General features: G+C 42.1%; 1 protein-coding gene across 1 annotated transcript in view; it reads left to right on the top strand.

Moving 5' to 3' along the window:
- The window catches only part of gfra2b (GDNF family receptor alpha 2b), a 72,521-nt gene that overhangs the window by 2,470 nt on the left and 45,051 nt on the right, over positions 1-25,000 (top strand). Inside the window, exon 2 of the mRNA XM_076082850.1 lies at positions 7,822-8,121. Coding sequence (XP_075938965.1) covers positions 7,822-8,121 — 300 coding nt within the window. The remainder of the gene's footprint in view (positions 1-7,821; positions 8,122-25,000) is intronic.

The raw sequence follows: 25,000 nt of genomic DNA, 5'->3' as shown, positions 1-25,000 counted from the left end.
AATCCAGAACAGATGTTTTCTCAGCTGATAACGTTGTTGGTTAGAAACACTGAGGAGTCAAAGTTACATCTTTTAGAAAAGAAAAACATCACCAGACTCCTAAACTACAGTTATGATCCTTTAATAAGTCGTCTGTTTAATATGATATCTGTTTACATATGATAATATCTGTTTATATATGATAATATCTATTTATATATGATAATATCTGTTTATATATGATAATATCTGTTTATATATGATAATATCTATTTATATATGATAATATCTGTTTATATATGATAATATCTGTTTACATATGATAATATCTGTTTATATATGATAATATCTATTTATATATGATAATATCTATTTATATATAATAATATCTGTTTATATATATCTGTTTACATATGATAATATCCGTTTATATATGATAATATCTGTTTACATATGATATCTGTTTATATATGATATCTGTTTACATATGATATCTATTTATATATAATAATATCTGTTTATATATGATATCTGTTTACATATGATAATATCCGTTTATATATGATAATATCTGTTTACATATGATATCTGTTTATATATGATAATATCTGTTTACATATGATAATATCTGTTTACATATGATATCTGTTTATATATGATAATATCTGTTTATATATGATATCTGTTTACATATGATAATATCTGTTTATATATGATAATATCTGTTTACATATGACAATATCTGTTTATATATGATATCTGTTTACATATGATAATATCTGTTTACATATGATATGTTTATATATGATAATATCTGTTTATATATGATATCTGTTTACATATGATAATATCTGTTTATATATGATAATATCTGTTTACATATGATAATATCTGTTTACATATGATAATATCTGTTTATATATGATAATATCTGTTTACATATGATAATATCTGTAAAGGTTCCAACATGAGACTCATGTTTAATAACAATACAAAGGATTTTAAACAGTTAATGATTTATATTAGTATTACTATTGTTGGTCTCTCATCTCGTCACACAGACAGAAACATTCCTCTCAGAGTGAGAGCACAGTACATTACATCACAGTCATTTAGCAGACGCTTTTATCCAAAGCGATTTACAATTCAGATTCTATCACATTCACACACCGTAGGCACAGCTACGGGAGACATTTTTTGGGGGGTTAAGTGTCTTGCTCAAGGACACATCGACATGCAACTAGCAGAGCCGGGGATCAAACCGCCGATCCTCTGATTGAAGGACGGCCCTGCTCTCCACTTAGCCACAGAGTACTCATCTCATCTCTCAGACTCTGAGTTAATAATCTCTGAGTTAATAATCTGAGTCAATAATATGAGTTGATAATCTGAGTTAATAAACTCTGAGTTAATAATCTCTGAGTTAATAAACTCTGAGTTAATAATCTGAGTTAATAATCTGAGTCAATAATATGAGTTAATAATCTCTGAGTTAATAAACTCTGATTTAATAATCTCTGAGTTAATAATCTGAGTTAATAAACTGAGTTAATAAACTCTGATTTAATAATCTCTGAGTTCATAATCTGAGTTAATAAACTGAGTTAATAATCTCTGAGTTAATAAACAGTTAATAAACTCTGAGTTAATAATCTCTGAGTAAATAATCTCTGAGTTAATAATCTCTGAGTTAATAAACTGAGTTAATAATCTCTGAGTTAATAAACTGAGTTAATAATCTCTGAGTTAATAATCTGAGTTAATAAACTGAGTTAATAATCTGAGTTAATAATCTCTGAGTTAATAATCTGAGTTAATAATCTCTGAGTTAATAATCTGAGTTAATAATCTCTGAGTTAATAAACTGAGTTAATAATCTCTGAGTTAATAAACTGAGTTAATAATCTCTGAGTTAATAATCTGAGTTAATAATCTCTGAGTTAATAATCTGAGTTAATAATCTCTGAGTTAATAATCTGAGTTAATAATCTCTGAGTTAATAAACTGAGTTAATAAACTCTGAGTTAATAATCTCTGAGTAAATAATCTCTGAGTTAATAATCTCTGAGTTAATAATCTGAGTTAATAAACTGAGTTAATAATCTCTGAGTTAATAAACTGAGTTAATAATCTCTGAGTTAATAATCTCTGAGTTAATAATCTTAGTTATTAACCTCTGAGTTAATAATCTCTGAGTAAATAATCTGAGTTAATAATATCTGAGTTAATAAACTGAGTTAATAATCTCTGAGTTAATAAACTGAGTTAATAATCTGAGTTAATAAACTGAGTTAATAATCTGAGTTAATAATCTCTGCATTAATAATCTCCGAGTTAATAATCTGAGTTAATAATCTCTGAGTTAATAATATCTGAGTTAATAATCTGAGTTAATAAACTGAGTTAATAATCTGAGTTAATAAACTGAGTTAATAATCTCTGAGTTAATAATCTGAGTTAATAATCTCTGAGTTAATAAACTCTGAGTTAATAATCTGAGTTAATAATCTGAGTTAATAAACTCTGAGTTAATAAACTCTGAGTTAATAGACTGAGTTTAACTGTCAGACTAATGAAGCTGATTCACGATGTCTCACTTGACATTTTGTCTCAGAGAGTTTGAACTGAACTGAGAGTGAATCATCCTGAATGAAGACGAGCACAACGATGAAACAAACCTGCTGATAAAAGAACACTTTATTAACCCGTTGAATGTTCTGAGCCGTCAGTGGAGGCAGAACCATGGTTCTATCAGGAACAGCTGAGGTTCTATGTCAGGTTTTATGTCAGGTTTTATGTCAGGTTCTATCTCGGGTTCTATCTCTGGTTCTGTGTCAGGTTCTATCTTAGGTTTTGTCTCAGGTTCTATGTCAAATTCTATCAGTAACAGCTCAGGGTCTATCTCAGGTTTTATGTAAGGTTCTATCTCAAGTTATATCAGGAACATCTCTGGTTCTATCTTAGGTTCTATGTAAGGGTCTATCTCAGGTTCTATCAGCAATACCTCAGGTTCTATCTCAGGTTCTATATCAAGTTCTATCTCAAGTTCTATCTTGGGTTCTATGTCAGGTTTTATCTCAGGTTCTATGTCAGGTTCTATCTCAGGTTCTATATCAAGTTCTATCTTGGGTTCTATCTCGGGTTCTATCTCAGGTTCTATGTCAGGTTTTATCTCAGGTTCTATCTCAGGTTCTATCAGCTACAAACAGATGAGCAGGAAACAATGTGTTCCCTATATTGTAAAACAATGTTCTTTAAATCAAAAGAGAACCGGTAGCTTGTGAGAAGTTCTGGAGATCTAGAAAAAGTCACCATACATCCAGGAGAACAATGTAGGAATGCCAGTACCCATGAGTACTGAGTACCAGTGAGTACCGGTGAGTACTGAGTACCGGTGGGTACTGGTGAGTACTGAGTACTGGTGAGTACTGGTGAGTACCAATGAGTACTGGTGAGTACTGATTACCAATGAGTACTGGTGAGTACTGAGTACCAGTGAGTACTGAGTATCTGTGAGTACTGGTGAGTACTGAGTACCAGTCCGTTGAGTACCGTTTAGCACTGGTGAGTATTGTTTCGGTGAGTACGAGGTCTGCTGATAAGTTCTATCAGGTTTCTTTTATCAACTCATCTTCAACGTGTCTTATAAATACTCTGTTACCGATACAAGTCAAAAAAATCAGAATATTAGATCTATAACCCCCAGACCCCCACCTCATGACATCATTAAACAGGAAGTGTTTGGTTGCCGCCCCTTTATCAGCTGGAGAGCATGCAGCATGGTGAGTAAAGAGAAGATGAAACGTTTTGTGACGATGACAACAATAAATAAATATTTGTATGAATTATTAGAAATATTGATGTATTATTTTAATCATGTGGGTAATTTTGAACCCGACTCAAAGAGTCAAGAACGGACTCATTAAAGCTAAAGGAGCTGGTTAGAACCAACCAGAGAGTCAAAGCTCAGCTCATGAATGGAAAGAGACAGAAGGTTCATGAAGTATTTCACATAGTTTATGTTGTGTAGAGCGCTGTGAAGAATATTAATTTTAATAATAATAATGATGATGATACTATTCTGTCAGAGATCATCAGTTCTGCTGTTGTTGGATTGTTTCTACTTGTTGGTGAGACTGAATCCTCTTATTGAGAATCTGGTCCTCATTGTGTTCTCAGACTGTGACTCAGACTCTTAGAGATAAAGGACTCTGTGAACGTCTCTCAGACGAAAACCTTTTGTCCCCTCACTGTGATTGTCTCACATTCTTGTTTCCTGTCTTTTTGAGCGTCGTCCTCGTCCTCATGAGAAGAAACAACAGTCCACTGAAGTGTTGAGATGCTTCTTCAGTTTGTCCTGAGCAGTGTCCTTCCGGTCACCTCCATTCACTTTACATTAAAGTAACTTAATGTCACATGCAACCAAAAAAATCTGGTTTAAAGGAAGAAGTTGCCCTTCAAAATAAAAGTCTCTGCTAAATCCTCGGAGGCTTTTACAGGAATTTGAACAAACGGTTTAAGATAATGAGCATTAATTAATTAATTGATTAATATGAATTAATGGCATTCTTATGATGTGATGCTTTATGCTTCAGCTGTTTTGAAACATGAGATTTTGAGGCAAAGAAGCAAAATATTTAGTGCAGTAGTTATCCGACTTTCTCAGCTCATGTTGAGCAAGTGGTGGCGGGGGGGCTCTGGAATTGCCAGTTGGCAGTGCCGAAAGCTGAGTTCATCTCAGGCTACGCTTCCTTGCTCTCCCTCAGCTTTCTTGCTCTAACTGAGACCTGGATCACACCAGAAAACACCACCACACCTGCAACTCTGTCAGATGTGTACTCTGTCTCTCACACTCCCAGAGCTGCGAGGCGGGGTGGTGGTACTGGGCTGCTAATCTCCCTAAAATGGAAATACTCTCTTGTCTCGGTTCCTCAGTTCTCCCCTTCCTCTTTTGAATTTCATGCGGTTACTGTCACTCATCCAGTCAAGCTCACCATTGCTGTTGTGTATCGCCCACCGGGCCCTCTTGGTGAGTTCCTGGAAGATCTCGACACATTAGTCTCGCACTTCCATGACGATGGCTCAGCACTCATCCTGCTCGGCGACTTCAACATCCAGACTGATAAATTAGAACCTCTTCTTTCCTTCCTCTCGTCCTTTGACCTTTACCCCTCCTCTTCTCCTCCTACCCACAAGGCTGGCAACCAGCTGGATCTCATCTTCAGTAGACACTGTTCTACTGCTAACCTCTCCGTCACTCCCCTCCAGCTCTCTGACCACTATTTCATGTCCTACTCCCTCTCCCTCTCCTCTCCCCTTACTTCCTCCACCTACCCACATGGTTTCTACCCGTAGTCATCTCCGCTCCCTCTCCCCCGCTGATCTTTCCTCTTCTGTTACCTCTGCTCTCCCTGACCCAGAATCCTTCTCTCTCCTATCCCCTGATAATGCTACTGACCTTCTCCTCTCCACCCTTTCCTCTTCTTTGGACAACCTCTGCCCCTTCACCTCCAGGCCAGGACGGCCAACCCCACCTGCCCCATGGCTGTCGGACTCAGTGCGTACTGATACACGGAGCCTAAGAGAGGCTGAGCGAAAATGGAGAAAAGGCAAACTCCCGGGGGACCTTCTTAACTTCCAATCTCTTCTTTCCAATTTTTCCACCACTCTTTCTACTGCTAAAGCTGCGTTCTTCCGCTCCAAAATCCTAACCTCTGCCTCCAATCCTAAAAAACCTTCTCTTCACTCCTCCAACCCCCTCCTCCTACTTCCTCCGTTCTCCCTGATGATTTCGCCAACTTCTTTGACAAGAAGGTAAACGATATCAGATCCTCCTTCTCTTAGCCCCCCTCTCCCTGTCCACCCTCTCCCTCTCTACCCTCTCCAGCTCTTCCCCCACAGCTCTCCCTCCCCTCTCCATGCCCCATCTTACCCTATCTTGCTCCCCTCTCCCCTAACGAGGTCCTCAACCTTGTTACATCTAACCACGTGCTCCCTTGACCCAATCCCCTCCCCTCTTCTTCAGTCTATTGCGACTGAACTCCTTCCTTTCCTGACCCAGCTCATCAACACATCTCTTGTTTCAGGATACTTTCACACGGCTTTCAAGACTGCCAGAGTCACCCCCCTTCTGAAGAAACCATCACTTGACCCCTCTGATGTCAAGAACTTCAGACCGGTTTCTCTTCTACCCTTTCTTTCCAAAACACTTGAACGTGCTGTCTTTACTCAACTGTCTTCCTATCTCCACCAGAACAGCCTCTTGGACCCCAACCAGTCCGGGTTCAAAGTGGATCACTCGACTGAGACAGCCCTCCTTGCGGTGACGGAGTCGCTTCACGCAGTGAGATCTAACTCTCTCTCCTCTGTCCTGATTCTCCTGGACCTGTCTGCGGCGTTTGACACTGTGAATCACCAGATCCTCCTCTCCACCCTCGAGGGGATGGGCGTCTCAGGCTCTGCACTCTCCCTGTTTGCATCCTACCTGACAGGTTGATCCTACCAGGTGACATGGAGGGGGGCCGTGTCGGAACCACGCATGCTGACTAAGGGGGTTCCACAAGGTTCAGTCCTGGGCCCCCTTCTCTTCTCGCTCTACACAACATCTCTGGGTTCTGTTATTCGCTCGCATGACTTCTCTTACCAATGTTATGCCGATGACACCCAGCTGGTCTTGTCATTTCCCCCCGGTGACACTCAAGTGGAGGCACGCATCGCTGCGTGCTTGGCTGACATCTCGAAGTGGATGACGACACACCACCTCAAGCTCAACCTGGACAAAACCGAGCTACTGTTCCTCCCGGGGAGGGGTTGCCCTCACCGAGACCTGTCCATCACCATTGACGATACCGTGGTGACGCCAACTCTGACTGCGAGAAACCCGGGTGTGACCCTGGACGACCAACTCTCATTCTCAGCAAACATTGCGTCGGTTACACGCTCCTGCAGATTCCTGCTCTACAACATCAGGAGGATTCGCCCCTTCCTCACTGAGGAGACGGTGCAGGTGCTCATCCAGGCTCTTGTCATCTCCCACCTGGACTACTGCAACTCACTACTTGCCGGAGCCCCGGCGTCGGCCATCAGACCTCTGGAGCTTGTCCAGAAAGCTGCAGCTCGCCTGGTGTTCAATCGGCCCAAGTTGTCCCACACAACTTCCCTTCTCCATTCTCTACACTGGCTCCCTGTAAGAGCTCGCATCCAGTTTAAGACTCTGGTGCTAGCCTACAGGGTAGTGAAAGGAACAGCTCCTTCCTATCTCCAAGGCACGGTCTAGCCCTACACCCCCGCCCGACCACTTCGCTCTGCTGCCTCGGGGCGATTGGTGGCCCCGTCGTTCAGTGGTCCCCACGGCCGATCGACCCGGTCGCGGCTGTTTTCTGTCCTGGCCCCACAATGGTGGAATGAACTCCCCACTGATGGCAGGACAGCAGAGTCGCTGCCCATCTTTCATCAGGCTGAAAACTCACCTCTTCAAGAAGGCCTACCCTTAGCCTTCCACTTAGCACCTACTTAGCATCTATTGTATTCATACTAGCTTATTGCACTTATTGTATTCATATTAGTTTGTGGCACTTATTGCATTCGTTTGCTTCTGCACTGTATGTTGGCTCTGGTTTATGCTCTTAGATGCTTGTTTGAAGAAAGGAGATGCACTTATGACTTCTGGTGACTAGTTGTTCTCTCGAAAACCTATGTTGAATACACTTATTGTAAGTCGCTTTGGATAAAAGCCTCTGCTAAATTACTGTAATGTAATGTAATGGAGCAGAGGACCGGTGAGAGACATGAACTTCACTAATATCGTTATAATCTCACTCCTGATCCCTCTGTTTCCTCCAGATGTGTGTGAGTGTGACTCAGAGCTGGGCTCCCCCGGCTGGAGGGAACCTCTGGACTGCGTCCGAGCCTCTGAACTGTGCAACCAGAACAGCCAGTGCAGCTCCCGGTACCGGATCATGCGCCAGTGCCTGTCTGGGGGGGACAAGGAGCGCAGCGCCATGCTGGCCTCCAAGGAGTGCCAGGGAGCGCTGGAGGTGCTGCAGGACTCGCCGCTCTACGACTGTCGCTGCAAGAGAGGCATGAAGAAAGAGCTGCAGTGTCTGCAGAACTACTGGAGCATCCACATGGGTCTGAGTGAGGGTGAGTTTGTCCAGAGTCCTGCTTCCTCTCAGAGGTTAGAGCTGAACCTGTGAGTGGTTTTAAGAGAACTGCCTCGATGCTTTCTGTTTGAATGTTGCCTCAAGTGGAGTGAACAAGGAGAGTGTTGCTGTTTTACTCTCATTTATGTGTTTGGAGTAAAAAGTACTATGAGTGTACTATAATATAGAGGACTGTGTTACAGTAGTGTACTATAATATCGAGGATTGTGTTACAGTAGTGTACTATAATATAGAGTACTGTGTTACAGTAGTGTACTATAATATAGAGGACTGTGTTACAGTAGTGTACTATAATATAGAGGACTGTGCTACAGTAGTGTACTATAATATAGAGGACTGTGTTACAGTAGTGTACTATAATATAGAGTACTGTGTTACAGTAGTGTACTATAATATAGAGGACTGTGCTACAGTAGTGTACTATAATATAGAGTACTGTCACATTCTTTCACTTCTGATGTTCTGTGTTTGAGTCACCTGGCTAACGTCTGTGATTGGTTCAAGTCCCATTGCCGGTCTTGCACTGTGTTCTCTGTTTGTCAGCACACACACACACACTGGCCTAGTTTGGGTCTCAGCAGTTGCAGAGCTCATTAAGAGCCTGTCTTTGTTCTCCGTTCCACTAAGGATGTCTCTGTAGTGCCAGCAAAGCCCTTGCACGCACACACACACACACACACACACACACACACACACACACACACACACACACACACACACACACACACACACACACACACGGCGGCGGCCACACACAGGACAAACATTTCAGCCAGATGAAGTTTACAGAATCACAAACTGTAGAAGCACAAGTTTACAACTGTTCAAGGACACTAAGCCTGGTGTGTGTGTGTGTGTGTGTCTGTAGTCAGTACCGATTTGTTCACACAGCAGCTGTTAAAACCTCCAAAGTGTTTTTGTCTTATTTTCTCTGAACGCAGCAGGAGGAAGACCTCCTCATGTGAGAAGTTTAGTGTTCTCTATAATGTGCATATTAATCACATAAAGGACATGAAGCTTTGTGTACTTAATATGTTTTAAAAATTAGATTAATTTTACTCCATATCAGTGTTCGTTTTTTCCTCTATAAACTATTGTATTCAGGATCTCTGTTCATCCTTCTACACAACAAAATACGTACCTTCAACTATATGGATACAAGTACATCAACTTCATCAAGTATGCAGACTACCTCAGTACTACATCTTAATGCACTACTTTGTACATTTGTATCTCCTTCATTTTATTCCTTTGACTTTGTTTTTATTGTTGGTTTTAAGAAGCGCTCTCTGAATAAACTGTATTATTATTGTTATTTTTACTATTAATATTATAAATAATAGTATTACTGTTATTACTGTTATTTATTTATTATTATTACCATCAGACACTAGAAGTAAAGCAGCAGTTGTTTCACTCGTATTAAGAGAAGAAGTCATTCAGAGATCCGTCAGATTAAAGCTGAAGCGTATCTCAGACTTTCCTTCAGAGGTTTAAGTCTGAACACATCAAACACTCTGCAGCTATCTGAGTGCTGAGAGGTGCAGCTTGATTACAAAGAAGCTTATAATGATCAGTATTTCTCAGAGGAGGTTCATCTGCTGCTTCTTTAATTACATTACAGATTATTTTCTATACGTCGGACAGAAACTCTCAGTTTAAATTTCCAGCTTTATTTCTTCTTTCATGTGACGATGAACAGAAGAGTGTTTCCAGCCCTGCTCTTCTGTCTGTCCTTCATGCATGCATATTTAACAAGGCAGCAGAGGATTTGTTGGCTTTTCAGCTTAAAACTTCTAATAGAATCCAGAGAGGAAGAAAAGGGGAGACTGTGCGTCTGGGTTAGAGATGATGAAAACAGCCGGATTTGGATTTAGAAGGATTAAAAATTCAAGAAGACAAAGTTTGGTTAGTACTAGAAAGCAGATCAGCTGTAACCAGAGTTAAGTGGAGGCTCTTTTATCCATAATCATGATAATACAGTTTATTATTAGAACACCTCTCAGAACCAACGTAAGGATTGTTTGCTCCTCAGGCAGCTCAATCCAGACCCGGGGACTAAAGGGGGGTCCCTCTAGTCTTAAACCTGGTCTTAAATGTGGACACAGGAACAGCTTGTAAGTTGAGGTTCAACACTGAGAACCCTGAAATGCTTTCTGGAGCCTCAAAAGTAATCAATTAATTCCTGAAGTAAATGAGTAAGTGAAGTCCTCAGTTCTCTGGTCCTGGTTTTAGTTCAACCTTTAGTAAATACATTTTGTAGTTGGAGGCTGTTGTGTGACTCCTGATTCTTAAAACCTCTTAAGCACGACGCCCCCGAATTCGGGGGCTCTCGGGCTCAGCCCCCCTGAAAAAATTGTTCGGAAAATGGACTTATTGTTCGCCAATATTGTGGATTTGTACTTTTTTTTTAGCGGATTAAACAGCAACGTATGGGCAACACTATCATATAAGTCACTTCTTACACACTCCAAACACAACTATACACTACTAATATAAGCATCTAGAAAATGTGACATAAAAGGACGAATTTCTGGCCAAAAATCGCCGTTATATGAATTGCAAATCAATATTGCACCACTAAGCTAGCGGCTAGCCGGCTAATCCGCACATCGTTTAGCGTTAGCATTCGACACAGAACGCATAAATACCTTCGGTTTTTCTCTCCGTGAAACCAGTAGAAAGCTGTGAGTGGACAACGGTACCATGGCAGTGGTCTTCACCGGAAAAAATCGTTGGTTTTTGGTCACCTTTTATGAAAAATTATGACAATAACATCGAAAATGATCTGGTTCAGAGCTACCATCATTGTTGGCAACTGCATCCTGTTTGCTGCCGAGCTGTTTCCTGTGGAAGGGGGGTCAATCCACCATGGGCGAGCGGTCAGACTTTCGGCCAATGGAATTTTACAGTCGGGGATACGCGGCACTTCTTGCAACTTAACTCGCTGAAACTTCTGTCAATCAACACCCGCTTCGAGACCCGCCTTCCTGAGACTCTGACGCTTCGAAGGCGGGCTCAGTGACTGAAATCGACCGATGATAGGCTGAGCTACAGCCACATACACACACATGAACTGAGAAAATCCTATGGATGAGAGCCAGAAACATGCTCTGACAGCACCCTGGCTCTCAAAATTATTCTAAACAGCTGTATTTGGATGTATTGAATAATATGAGTGATAAAAAAGTGAAATATATAGTTATATAGTATATAAAAGTACAATGTAAGAGCTGCAACAGCTGGTTCCAGAATGACGACCTCGCGTGACCTCTCTATACTAAAGCCTCTTATTCTTCACTTTATCCCAGCCAACCTTTATTCTACAACTACTGATCGGTTGTGCTATGATTTGGGAGAGTTTTTTGTCAGCCAGCTGCATTATTTCAAAAACATAATATCAATAAAAGTGCTTTTTTTTCAGGCGAACCTGAATATTTTCAATTTGAGCTGTGTAATATCTTCATGTACTATATTAACCAGCAACATATACACAATATTTACCCATCTGAACAATCATCAACAACCATCTCAAAGTGTTATCTGAATTATAGCATCAAAAATTATTAAAATAGACCTTGTAGTTACAGAACTCTGGTCACTTTAGTATGGGTATGCCATTTTTGAGCAGAGGCCTACAAATAGGGCTCGAGCTTATTAAAGACCCCCTTTAGTCCCTCAGACTGGATGTAGACACGGCTTTGAACAGCAGCGCTGCACATGGAGATGCAGATTCCAGCAATACAGTGAAGTTATTTTGGGTTTTTGAGAAGAGGCTGGACATCCTGCACCAGTGACACAAAGTTCTGAAACACAGAAACTATTAGAAACAACAATTCTGTCAGGATCCCTGTCAGACCAGACACCTCCCATGGCCACACAGCTGCAGACACTTCAGCTAATCACCTCCTGTGGGCTGACACACCAGACCCAGATCCTACTAACGACATCTGGGCAGTATTTGAACCCTGGTCCTCCAGACCTGTGTTGTCAGTCCGTACAGTCTTCATGCCGGAGTAGTCGTCACAGGAGTCATTCCCGGACCCGCTTCAACCCGGTACTGTCTTCTGCCTCGAGTACCTGTTAATCTGCCTGCCTCCGGTGTCGATCCTCGGGAATCACACCGTCGATCTGCCTGCAGCCCTGTGTCGGACCAAGGGATCTACACAGTAATCCTGCCTGCCTTCCGGTATCGGTCCACGGAGAACCACCCCGTCAATCCTGCATGTTCTCCCATCATTAAATAAAGTATTTTCTTGTCCTCAAATTCTGTCTCCTGGTCTTGCTATTGGGTCCTGTCCAGAACTCCCTTGACAAATTCATGGCTCATCAGAAAATGAAATGAGAGAAATGAGAGGCAAGAACGGACAATAAGAAAGTCTGCAGAAAGTATTACTGAAGTTTAAAAACTGTCGACCACGAGGATAAGATTTGATTGAAATAATGAACTTCAGACATAACTGATGTATGTGTTGACTTTATTTCAATAGATGAGGACAGTTTGTTATAAACAGCAGCTGAGTTCACTTCAAGCCTTTAAACAGAAGCAGGCTGAGCTCTGTGACCTGTGTATGATGTCACACCTCTCTTCAGCCAATCAGCAGACTTTTGGTTAATTAAGAGTCATGACTGACAGCAGCATCCAGGTTTAACACAGTTTCATTGAGTCTGTGATTACCCAGCAGATCCTCCGAGAGCAGCTTAGAAGGTGTTGGAGGGGGGGATGACTAATGAGCTGAGGGACATGACATTTGCTGTCTGAAGACGGAGAACTGGAGTCATTCTTGTAACCTTTTCTTCTTTCTTTCTTGTGCTTCTTCCTTTGAGGATTGTCCCTCAGGGACTCAGAGGAGATACTCGTGATTACACTTGACTCAGGTGGAACAGTTAGTATCCTGACTGGAAAGAGATGCACAGAGACAGAGTGAGACGCAAAACGACCACAAAGAGATGCAAAACGACCACAAAGAGACGCAAAACGACCACAAAGAGACGCAAAACGACCACAATGAGACGCAAAACGACCACAATGAGACTGAAAACGACCACAATGAGACTGAAAACGACCACAAAGAGACTGAAAACGACCACAAAGAGACTGAAAACGACCACAAAGAGACGCAAAACGACCACAAAGAGACGCAAAGCGACCACAAAGAGATGCAAAACGACCACAAAGAGACTGAAAACGACCACAAAGAGACGCAAAATTACCACAAAGAGACGCAAAACGACCACAAAGAGATGCAAAGCGGCCACAAAGAGACGCAAAACGACCACAAAGAGACGCAAAACGACCACAATGAGACGCAAAACGACCACAATGAGACTGAAAACGACCACAAAGAGACTGAAAACCACCACAAAGAGACGCAAAACCACCACAAAGAGACGCAAAACGACCACAAAGAGATGCTAAATGACCACAAAGAGACTGAAAATGACTACAAAGTGACGCAAAACGACCATAAAGACACACAGAGAGATAACAAAGAGACACAAAACAATTACAAATAGACACAAAATTAACACAAAGAGATGCAAACAGAGCTGGGTGGGTCCATGGTCATATTATGATCATGACCCCCCCCTCAGCGAAGGTGTTGAAGAGGTTCAGTCCCTGTTGTTGCACCAACTGAAGAGACCATGTCATCGTTCTTTAAGAGACGGATCCTCAACAGATTCTTCCCCTCCGGTGTGCCGAACACATTTTCCGCTCTTCTTTGTCAGCAGCAGACTTTCATGGAGGTAAACAGGGAGAATCTCTGACATCTCAATTAGGAAGCGTGAGACCCTCGCTTCTCTTCTGCTGCCCTACTTTATTGTTTTACAATCTAAATCTCGTCTCATCCGGCTTCATGCCCCGAATGCTAGAAAGCTCATCATCCCTCCTCATTTCTGTCTTGTTTGCACTCTTCATCACGGTGATTTCAGACATTATTCAGCTGCCTGCAGGTGAACATGAGAGCAATAACCAAGAACACAGAGAACAATATTCTACACAACTCACTGATGTTAATCACTTTTTCACAACTCACTAACAGCAAATAACAGAGTCTCAGGAGCAGCAACCAGACAGAACGCAGCAGATATATAATATAATCTGGTATATCATGTGTGTAATGTATGAAGAGAGCAAACCTCAACAGAGAGAAGAACAATCACACAGCTAATATAGAAATGTTTCTATTTATTAGAAGAGTTCAGTTTATTCATAGGCAGTTTATAATACACACATTCATAAGCTTATTAATATTAACAAATGAAGTATTAGTGTGTCGTTCCCAGCGAGGACGTAACGGAGGGACAGCAGAGAGAGAAAGGACAGCAGGTGATGAGATCAGATAGATCTAACCTCCATCTCTCTGTTTTCTGACCCTCTTCTGCTCATTTAAGGACAGAGGACATTGTCTCTGGATGAGGTTCAACCGGTGACTTCCTCTTTAAACGTCCACCTGAAGTTTGATGATGAATCTCTGACTCGTCTGGAGACATGTAGACGTCTCATTTCTGATCGTCCCACAATGATCCATCATTTTTCTGCTGATGTGTGTGATGCTTGCTGTTAGCAGGTCCATTAAACTACCAATCACTACTCTAGTGTGTGTGTGTGTGTGTGTGTCACTAACACAGACGTGGGGACAACAGAAATAAAGACCAGTTATTTCTTTAAAGGAGAAGAAACCATTTAGAGCAAAGACAGTAGAGAGGAGGTCGCACCTAATAAAACAATAATCTATGTGTATATATAGCATATACTGTGTATACATATAGATATATATATATATATATATATAAATAATGTTATTTATCTGGTGTCACTTCAGTAACATGTGAAGCAGAACACCATCAAGTGTTCTTTGAGCTCAGGGCTGTGTGAGGAGAACAAGAGACACGTCAGATAAACAACTTCTCTCCTGCGTCACTGATCTTCAGAGTTGTCCTCTGCATGAAAAGTCTGCTCGACAGAGAATCAGTGGAGGAAGTGACACACAGATGACCAACCTTACTACCAAATAAAAGCCTTCAGGACGGACTGATGTCATGAAACAGAGGAGCTTCTCACCCTCACACAGTCTGTGAAGGTCACTCAGCACTCGGAGAGACATTCAGGTGGAAGATGTTTAAAATGAATTTCCTCTGAAATCTATTTCATACACTCGTCTTTGATCAAAACAGTTTTCATTGATTGATCTGAGGAACAGAATAATGAACAGCTGGGACAAAAGCAGGAGGATTGAAACCGTTGGCCTCGTCAAAGCGTGACGGATGATCCGACTCACCCATTAGTTCTCAGAGGAACGAACCCTTTGTGAAGCAACACACACTGTAGAGTTATTGTTGAATCTGAACCAGGAGTCTGGCTGTGAGGGATCTGCTCAGGGAGGTCCGATCTGTCCCTGGAGTCCCGTACAGGAGGCAGCAGCATCGGTCACGGGCAGCTCAGCTCTGAGCTCCTGGTGGGACCAAAGCAAGACGACGGCCAATGAAACGGCTCCGATTCCTGCTGTGACTGTTGCCGCTGCAGGATGTTACAAAGTTCACCCCACAGAGGTTTCAGAGGGCCGTCAGCTGACTCCCCTCTGCAGGGTCACAGGAACCAGACTGAAGACCTTAGTGGATCTCTCTAGACTTCAGAAATGCTTTGTTGGTCTGTTGCTGCTTGTGACTGAGAGATCATATTATTAGTCTCTCGTATTGATGCAATACTATCACTGATGAGCTCTCACAGTACTCCATGCTTCCATCGGTATTTCACTCTAAGAATGAACTACGTCATGCTTGTGTTTAGATCAGTCATCAATCTCCGGTTCTGAATGTGTTAGAGCTGCATTCTCTCTAGTGTCCACCAGGGGGTGACTCCTTTGGTTGTATAGAAGTCTATGAGAAAATGACTCTACTTCTCTCTTGATGCATTACCTCAGTAAACATTGTAAACATTGGTTTATGGTCTCAATCTCTAGTTTCAAGTCTTCTTCAATACAGCATGATGTTCATTTAGTACATTATGGTCCATTTAGAGTCAAACAGACCATAAAGCCATAAAACATGCATGAAAACTAGTAAACAAGCTGAAATAGTTGGCATGCAGTAATGCATAAATAGAAATGATACTGTCATAGTTTATGTAGTTTTTTCTTCTTTAACTTCCTGTATACAGCGAGAATGAGAATGTGTGGCGTCGTGATCACGTCGCTCCTTCACTAGAACTAGAAGCACTTTTTGAAGTGTTACTTTACATCCACTTTAAAGCCACTCGAGGTGAACACAATGGGAAGGTGACAGGTGGAGGTGAGGACGGGGCTCTTGAGCTGATATGACGGGATAGGGGGGGGCAACACACCTGCAGCGTTCACAAGTGAGGGCGAAGGGCTCTTGTGGATTTCACAGCTTTTAAGAGACCTGCTTCAATGAATCCATGAGACCCAGCAGAAACCTGCTGTCTGATGACCAACATCACCGCCATGACCACCATGACCACCATCACCGCCATGACCACCATGACCGTCATCACCACCATGACCGCCATGACCACCATGACCACCATCACCGCCATGACCACCATGACCACCATCACCGCCATGACCACCATCACCGTCATCACCACCATGACCGCCATGACCACCATGACCACCATCACCGCCATGACCACCATCACCGCCATCACCGCCATCACCACCATCACCGCCATGACCACCATGACCACCATGACCACCATCACCGCCATGACCACCATCACCACCATCACCGCCATGACCGCCATCACCACCATGACCGCCATGACCACCATGACCACCATCACCACCATCACCGCCATGACCGCCATGACCACCATGACCAACATGACCACCATCACCACCATGACCACCATCACCGCCATCACCGCCATGACCGCCATGACCACCATCACCGCCATGACCGCCATCACCACCATCACTGCCATGACCACCATCACCACCATGACCACCATGACCACCATCACCGCCATGACCACCATCACCACCATCACCGCCATCACCGCCATGACCACCATGACCACCATCACCACCATGACCACCACCATCACCACCATGACCACCATGACCACCACCATCACCGCCATGACCACCATGACCGCCATGACCGCCATCACCGCCATGACCACCATGACCACCATGACCACCATCACCACCATCACCGCCATGACCACCATGACCACCATCACCACCATCACCGCCATGACCACCATGACCGCCATGACCACCATCACCACCATGACCACCATGACCACCATGATTACCATCACGACCACCATGACCAACATGACCACAATCACCACCATCACCACCATGACCACCATGACCAACATCACCACCATCACCAACATATTCACACAAAACAGTTTGAGGCTTATTTTACTGTAGTTTTGTTCCATAATATTTACTAATTTGTAGTTATTTGAATTTCAAACCACAACCTTTTCCGAAAGTGGTTTTGTTGCCTAACCCTAAAGTTGTTTTGCTCCCTTGTTGTAGGTTCAGTTTGGCCGTCTGAAGCATTACAATTTATTTAACATTATGACCATTCAATCGGCTGGTGACAAAAAACAGGACCCCCCCCCCCCCCCCCCCCCCCCCCCCCCCACACACACAGACACCCACACACCTCCATAGCTCTGAGCTGCTGAAAGGGCAGAATTTATAGATACACGATGAGCAGTCAGTGTTTAAGTAATTGCTCAGACTAGATTGCCGGATCCTTTAGCTAATAGATCGGGGCAGTTAGTATTGACTGAAGCTGTTTAGCATGCATGCTAATATTTCAGGCTTTAAGTATTCTGCCCAGAAACTGGCCGGGCGAGCGCCTAATCACTGAGGGGCTTAGAGTTCAGCCTGCTAAATTACACGTTTAACATTGACATTGGTGTTTAGCATGCAGTCAAATAAATGGCTAATTTACGAGCCTGAATAATGACTGAAGTATTTAGCATGCAGGCTAATTAGAGAGCTGCAGGCTGATTAGTATTGCTCCACAGAGAGACGCTGCTGTTTGCTGTTTACTCACGTCATTCTCAGCTGCCTAACACACACACACACACACACACACACACACACACACACACACACACACACACACACACACACACACACAGTCTGCATGTGGATAGCATATATTTTAAACGTAAGACTGAAACATGACTCATTCAATTCTCTCCTCCTCTTTGACAAGTGGTTCTATAATCACGTGTAGAAAGGATTTTACTTTCTTCTCTGTCAATGAGAGAAATCTAGAGGATGAATTATCCTCCAATATCAATATATGTATCACTGTACAAATGTTTTCTGACAACATCATGTCAAGACTGACTCCTCTGCGTTTATTGTGTTTATTGTGTTTGTTGTGTTTGTTGAATTTGTTGTGTTTGTTGTGTTTGTTGTGTTTGTTAGGTTTGCTGTATTTGTTGTGTTTGTTGTGTTTGTTGTTTGTTACGTTTGTTGTATTTGTTGTGTTTGTTACATTTGTTGTATTTGTTAGGTTTGCTGTATTTGTTGTGTTTGTTGTGTTTGTTGTTTGTTACGTTTGTTGTATTTGTTGTGTTTGTTACATTTGTTGTATTTGTTAGGTTTGTTGTATTTGTTGTATTTGTTGAATTTGTTCTTTGTTACGTTTGTTGTATTTGTTGTGTTTGTTACGTTTGTTGTTTTTGTTACGTTTGTTGTTTTTGTTACGTTTGTTGTATTTGTTGTGTTTGTTGTATTTGTTGTATTTGTTAGGTTTGTTGTATTTGTTGTATTTGTTGAATTTGTTGTTTGTTATGTTTGTTGTATTTGTTGTATTTATTGTGTTTGTTAGGTTTGCTGTATTTGTTGTGTTTGTTGTGTTTGTTGTGTTTGTTACGTTTGTTGTATTTGTTGTTTGTTAGGTTTGTTGTATTTGTTGTATTTGTTAGGTTTGTTGTATTTGTTGTATTTGTTGTATTTATTGTGTTTGTTAGGTTTGTTGTATTTGTTGTTTGTTAGGTTTGTTGTTTTTGTTAGGTTTGTTGAATTTGTTGTTTGTTACGTTTGTTGTATTTGTTGTATTTGTTAGGTTTGTTGTATTTGTTGAATTTGTTGTTTGTTACGTTTGTTGTATTTGTTGTGTTTGTCATGTTTGTTGTTTTTGTTAGGTTTGTTGAATTTGTTGTATTTGTTAGGTTTGTTGTATTTGTTGTGTTTGTTGAATTTGTTGTTTGTTACGTTTGTTGTATTTGTTGTGTTTGTTGTATTTATTGTGTTTGTTAGGTTTGTTGTATTTGTTGTATTTGTTAGGTTTGTTGTATTTGTTGTATTTGTTGTATTTGTTAGATTTGTTGTTTTTGTTGTGTTTGTTGTATTTGTTGTGTTTGTTTGTTGGTTTTGTTATGTTTTTTTGGGTTGGTCGGGTTTGTTGGGATTCATGGGTTGGTGTATTGTAAATTAAGAGGGAGATCGTTTCAGGGGAAGTTTACATTAAAGGAGCAGCGCCTCTAGTGGCTCTCTGTCCATCAGGAGGAAAGTTTGACGTAGTTAGAGTTCTGCTCTGGCTTAAAACCCAGATCCTGGCCCGGGGACACTCCAACCACGTAACAGACAACGTGCTGTCTGACACTCCCACCACGGAAGAACAACATTCTACACGCTACGCTAAACTAGCTTAGCAGGAAAACCAACAGCAGCACACACGCTACAAACTCTCCCGCAGCGTTTAGGTAGCTACTCCCTACTGATTCAAACAGGGCTAAAGGTATATTTATAGCCATGGATATGAGACCTACTACTGAGCCCCGTGACACTACTCATTCACGAGCCCATTTCTCCAGACCATAATTCCTGCTCTGTAAAAGAAAACAAAAGACCACAAAAGCGAACAGAGTACCTGAGCAGGTAGAGAACAGAGTACCTGAACAGGTAGAGAACAGAGTACCTGAACAGGTAGAGAGCATAGTACCTGAGCAGGTAGAGAACAGAGTACCTGAGCAGGTAGTGAACAGAGAACCTGAGCAGGTAGTGAACAGAGTACCTGAGCAGGTAGAGAACAGAGTAGCTGAACAGGTAGAGAACAGAGTAGCTGAACAGGTAGTGAACAGAGTAGCTGAACAGGTAGTGAACAGAGTACCTGAACACGTAGAGAACAGAGTACCTGAACACGTAGAGAACAGAGTACCTGAACAGGTACAGAGTACCTGAACAGGTACAGAGTACCTGAGCAGGTACAGAGTACCTGAGCAGGTACAGAGTACCTGAGCAGGTACAGAGTACCTGAGCAGGTACAGAGTACCTGAGCAGGTACAGAGTACCTGAGCAGGTACAGAGTACCTGAGCAGGTACAGAGTACCTGAGCAGGTACAGAGTACCTGAGCAGGTACAGAGTACCTGAGCAGGTACAGAGTACCTGAGCAGGTACAGAGTACCTGAGCAGGTACAGAGTACCTGAGCAGGTACAGAGTACCTGAGCAGGTAGAGAACAGAGTACCTGAACAGGTACAGAGTACCTGAGCAGGTAGAGAACAGAGTACCTGAACAGGTAGAGAACAGAGTACCTGAGCAGGTAGAGAACAGAGTACCTGAACAAAAAGGCCAAAGCGAGAGGACAGAAGAGAGAAAATCAGGTAAATTGATGCTCGGTCAGACAGAAGAGTGTTAAAGATAGTGTTTCAGACTCTCTCCTCCCCCGTCAGTAATAATTAAAGGGGAGTGAAAGCTGAGAGCAGTGCAACGAAGCACTTTGACTTTCCTCAAATTCACACATACATGCAAGCAGACAGAAACTGGTGTGCAGATTTGAGTTGAGCTGCAGTGCAGCATGACTTCCTCCAACCAGCTCGTCGACTCTTCGTAGCTCTATCTCCTTGTCTCCTTGTCTCCTCCCTCTCCTCCCTCTCCCCCCTCTCCTCCTCTCCTCCCTCTCCTCATCTCCGCTCCTCCTCTCCTCCCTCTCCTCCTCTCCTCCTCTCCTCCTCTCCTCTCCTCCTCTCCTCCTCACATCCCTCTCCTCCTCTCCTCCCTCTCCTATCCTCCTCTCCTCCTCATCCCTCTCCTCAAGTCCGCTCCTCATCTCCTCTCCTCCTCTCCTCCTCTCCTCCTCACATCCCTCTCCTCCTCTCCTCCCTCTCCTCCCCTCCTCTCCTCCTCACATCCCTCTCCTCCTCTCCTCCTCTCCTTGTCTCCTCCGTCTGTCGTCTCACTGAAGAGGTGTTAGCAGCTGCAGTGGCCTTGTAATTAAATGGGTGTTTTTCTTAAAGCATCTTTTCTTCAGAATCGTGGAATGCAATCAACATAATTCAAAACACACTCGAGCATTTCACGACACTCCATCTGATGGAAAACATCTGCTCTCTGCAGCATCAACACGTCTCCAAACACACTCGTGAAGTGCTGATGTGAGCCTCAGAGCTGTGACGTACTGCAGGAGACAGGTAGGGTTCAGGACTCTGAGGGTCTGCATCCTGATGGTAGCTTTGGAAACACATTCATAAAACCATGAAGCTTCTTTCGATATCGAACCAAGAGCTCCATCTCTGCTGAACCTTATCACAGAGCTGTCAGAGTGGAATCATTCAAACACTAGAGAGGAATAAACTGAGCTCATTTCTGTCTTTCTGAGGACAGAAGGTGTTCTGCACTTTGTAAAACCCCTCGAGGGACATTTGAGGTTTGTGATTTGGGTTCTGCAAATAATACTGACTTGACAACATTGGACGTCTATGATGTCAGTGAACAGACAACATTAAGGTCGGTTATTGGACGTGAACACGAGGCGACAGACCTGAGTGTCTCAAGGTGTTCAGAGCTTAATGCTGATATTTTAGTACTTTTAATAAATTACGTTTTACTTTAACATAGTTTTTCTATATTGTTGTATCACAGCTAAGAAAAGATTTGAATACTGAAGATTACTACAGAATATGTGACTGAGATTCACCTACAGGGTCACACACACACACACAGGAAGGGTTAGTTAGTATACATAAAAACATCAGGAAGGGTTAGTTAGTTTATAGAACAACATCAGAAAGGGTTAGTTCGTTTACATAAAGACACCTGGGCCCCATTCCTCGTACGTGGTTCAGCAAAGTCGATCAAATGTCCTATTAGCAGCCTAAATTAACGAGATGATTCATGTCAGGCTATGTCGGTTTCTCCAAGGCTGATCCTCTCAAACAGTCTCGTTAATTGGAACCAGACGATCAGGATCAGGATAATTGCGCGTGCCCGTCCTACGTCAAAAGGGGGAAGCGTCGATCACCGAAACCATGATTTTCTAACAGTACAATGTTAAATAAAGTCAAAGAAAGAGCCTCTTTTTACTCCGCTGACGAGCAGGAGATGATCATGAACGCATATGAGGAATTCAAGACCATAATCACGGCAAAGTCTAACAGCACCACCGCTGCGAGGGCTAGACAAGAAGCACGCAAAATATCACAGACAAGTTAAATGCGTAAGTGTTGGAAAATGTATCGGCTCATTTTAAAGCCTCATCACCCCAATCAATCAGATGGTATGTCTTTAAATGTGCTGCTGGCAGTAGGCTTAATGAATGCATCATCCAATGAGATCTATAGCGACAATAATGATCTCAACTCTTTCAGAATAAGATAAAAACAAGCCCAAAGAGTATCTAACTGATACTCATTAATATGAGGATATATGTACTGTATGCCCTCATGTATCATGTACTATATATGTGTATATGTATGCCCTCATGTATCATGTACTATATATGTGTATATACATGTATGTGTAGATTACCATATAGAACTAGCAGTTTGAATATGTGTGTGAATCTGTGTGTGGGCGGATCAGTGTGTGTGTGTGTGTGTTATTCATCATCAGACATTCAATCAACTGAAGCAGTGAAGATAAATAGTGTGATTCTCTCTGTTCTTATCATGAGTCCACCTTCATCATGTTCTACAGTAATGATATGCTGGTGTACTAATAACACCGTCATATCATTATGAGTGCTTTAACCCTCATGTATGCAACGCAGCCATCAAGAGGACATGGGAGCAAGTAGACACTAACACACACACATTACTCAGAATGCTGAGTCAGTACAATATGTGCCATGGTGATGTAATGAACACATCCATAAGTTTATTAAGCGCCAAATAAACTGTACCAACAGCACGGCATGCAGCGGCTTTCCCCATGTTCTCCGCATCGCAGACACTGAACAACAATGTACCACTCGCAGAACAGCTCAAGGCTGCATCCAGTGTGTGAGACATCAATGCTCGGCTGCAGCGTGTGGTGTTCAATGTATGCTCCAGAAGGTCTGTAAATAAATGATTCCTTGTGGGCAGAATGGATAGCGCTCGTATAGGAAGTCATCATGATGTGATGACGGATCTTGGCGATGTGGAAGAACTCTCTCCCTATAAAACGCTAATCTAACTAATATCCTCCTTCATCAGTGGATCTCTGAGGAAGGGAGCTGTACATTAATGCAATAGAGGCTTCTTAGTTTGCTCAGCTGCTTTAATGGATCACTGTGTGTCTCACTTTACATGCATTTCCGGAACTCCCGTATAACCCCCGGTAGATGCACAAGCGCATTAGACTACCGTATATGACAGGAGCTGCCATGTTTTCCGGGGGAGTGGCAGCTTATCCAGCTACCTTCAGTTAGCCTGCGCTGGAGCAGCTTCAAGCTTATGGATGTGTTGCCATGGTGATTTTGCCGAACTTGCTTCGTGGAACCGAAAAGCCTGATCTACGTCATCTTATCCTGAAAAGTATCCGGCTAACTCAGTTAGCCACGAGGAACGGGGCCCAGGAAGAGTTAGTTAGTTTACATAACAACATCAGAAAGGGTTAGTTAGTTTACATAAAGACACCATGAAGGGTTAGTTAGTTTACATAAAGACACCATGAAGGGTTAGTTAGTTTACTTAACAACATCAGGAAGGGTTAGTTAGTTTACATAAAAACATCAGGAAGGGTAAGTTAGTTTATAGAACAACATCAGAAAGGGTTAGTTAGTTTACATAACAACATCAGGAAGGGTTAGTTAGTTTATAGAACAACATCAGGAAGGGTTAGTTAGTTTACATAAAAACATCAGGAAGGGTTAGTTATTTTACATAAAAACATCAGGAAGGGTTAGTTAGTTTACATAAAAACATCAGGAAGGGTTAGTTAGTTTATAGAACAACATCAGAAAGGGTTAGTTAGTTTACATAAAGACATCAGGAAGGGTTAGTTAGTTTACATAAAGACATCAGGAAGGGTTAGTTAGTTTATAGAACAACATCAGAAAGGGTTAGTTAGTTTACATAAAGACATCAGGAAGGGTTAGTTAGTTTATAGAACAACATCAGAAAGGGTTAGTTTACATAAAGACATCAGGAAGGGTTCGTTAGTTTACATAAAGACATCAGGAAGGGTTAGTTAGTTTACATAACATCAGAAAGGGTTAGTTAGTTTACATAACATCAGGAAGGGTTAGTTATTTTACATTAAAACATCAGGAAGGGTTAGTTAGTTTACATAACAACATCAGGAAGGGTTAGTTATTTTACATAAAAACATCAGGAAGGGTTAGTTAGTTTACATAACAACATCAGGAAGGGTTAGTAAGTTTACATAACAACATCAGGAAGGGTTAGTTAGTTTACATAAAAACATCAGGAAGGGTTAGTTATTTTACATAAAAACATCAGGAAGGGTTAGTTAGTTTACATAACAACATCAGGACGGGTTAGTTATTTTACATAAAACATCAGGAAGGGTTAGTTAGTTTACATAAAAACATCAGGAAGGGTTAGTTAGTTTACATAAAGACATCAGGAAGGGTTAGTTAGTTTATAGAACAACATCATAAAGGGTTAGTTAGTTTACATAAAGACATCA

The sequence above is a fragment of the Anarhichas minor genome, unplaced genomic scaffold (assembly GCF_050575085.1).
Source record: "Anarhichas minor isolate MPS153535 unplaced genomic scaffold, ASM5057508v1 ptg000105l, whole genome shotgun sequence".
NCBI lineage: Eukaryota > Metazoa > Chordata > Actinopteri > Perciformes > Anarhichadidae > Anarhichas > Anarhichas minor.
This window is presented reverse-complemented; position numbering and strand designations above follow the sequence as displayed.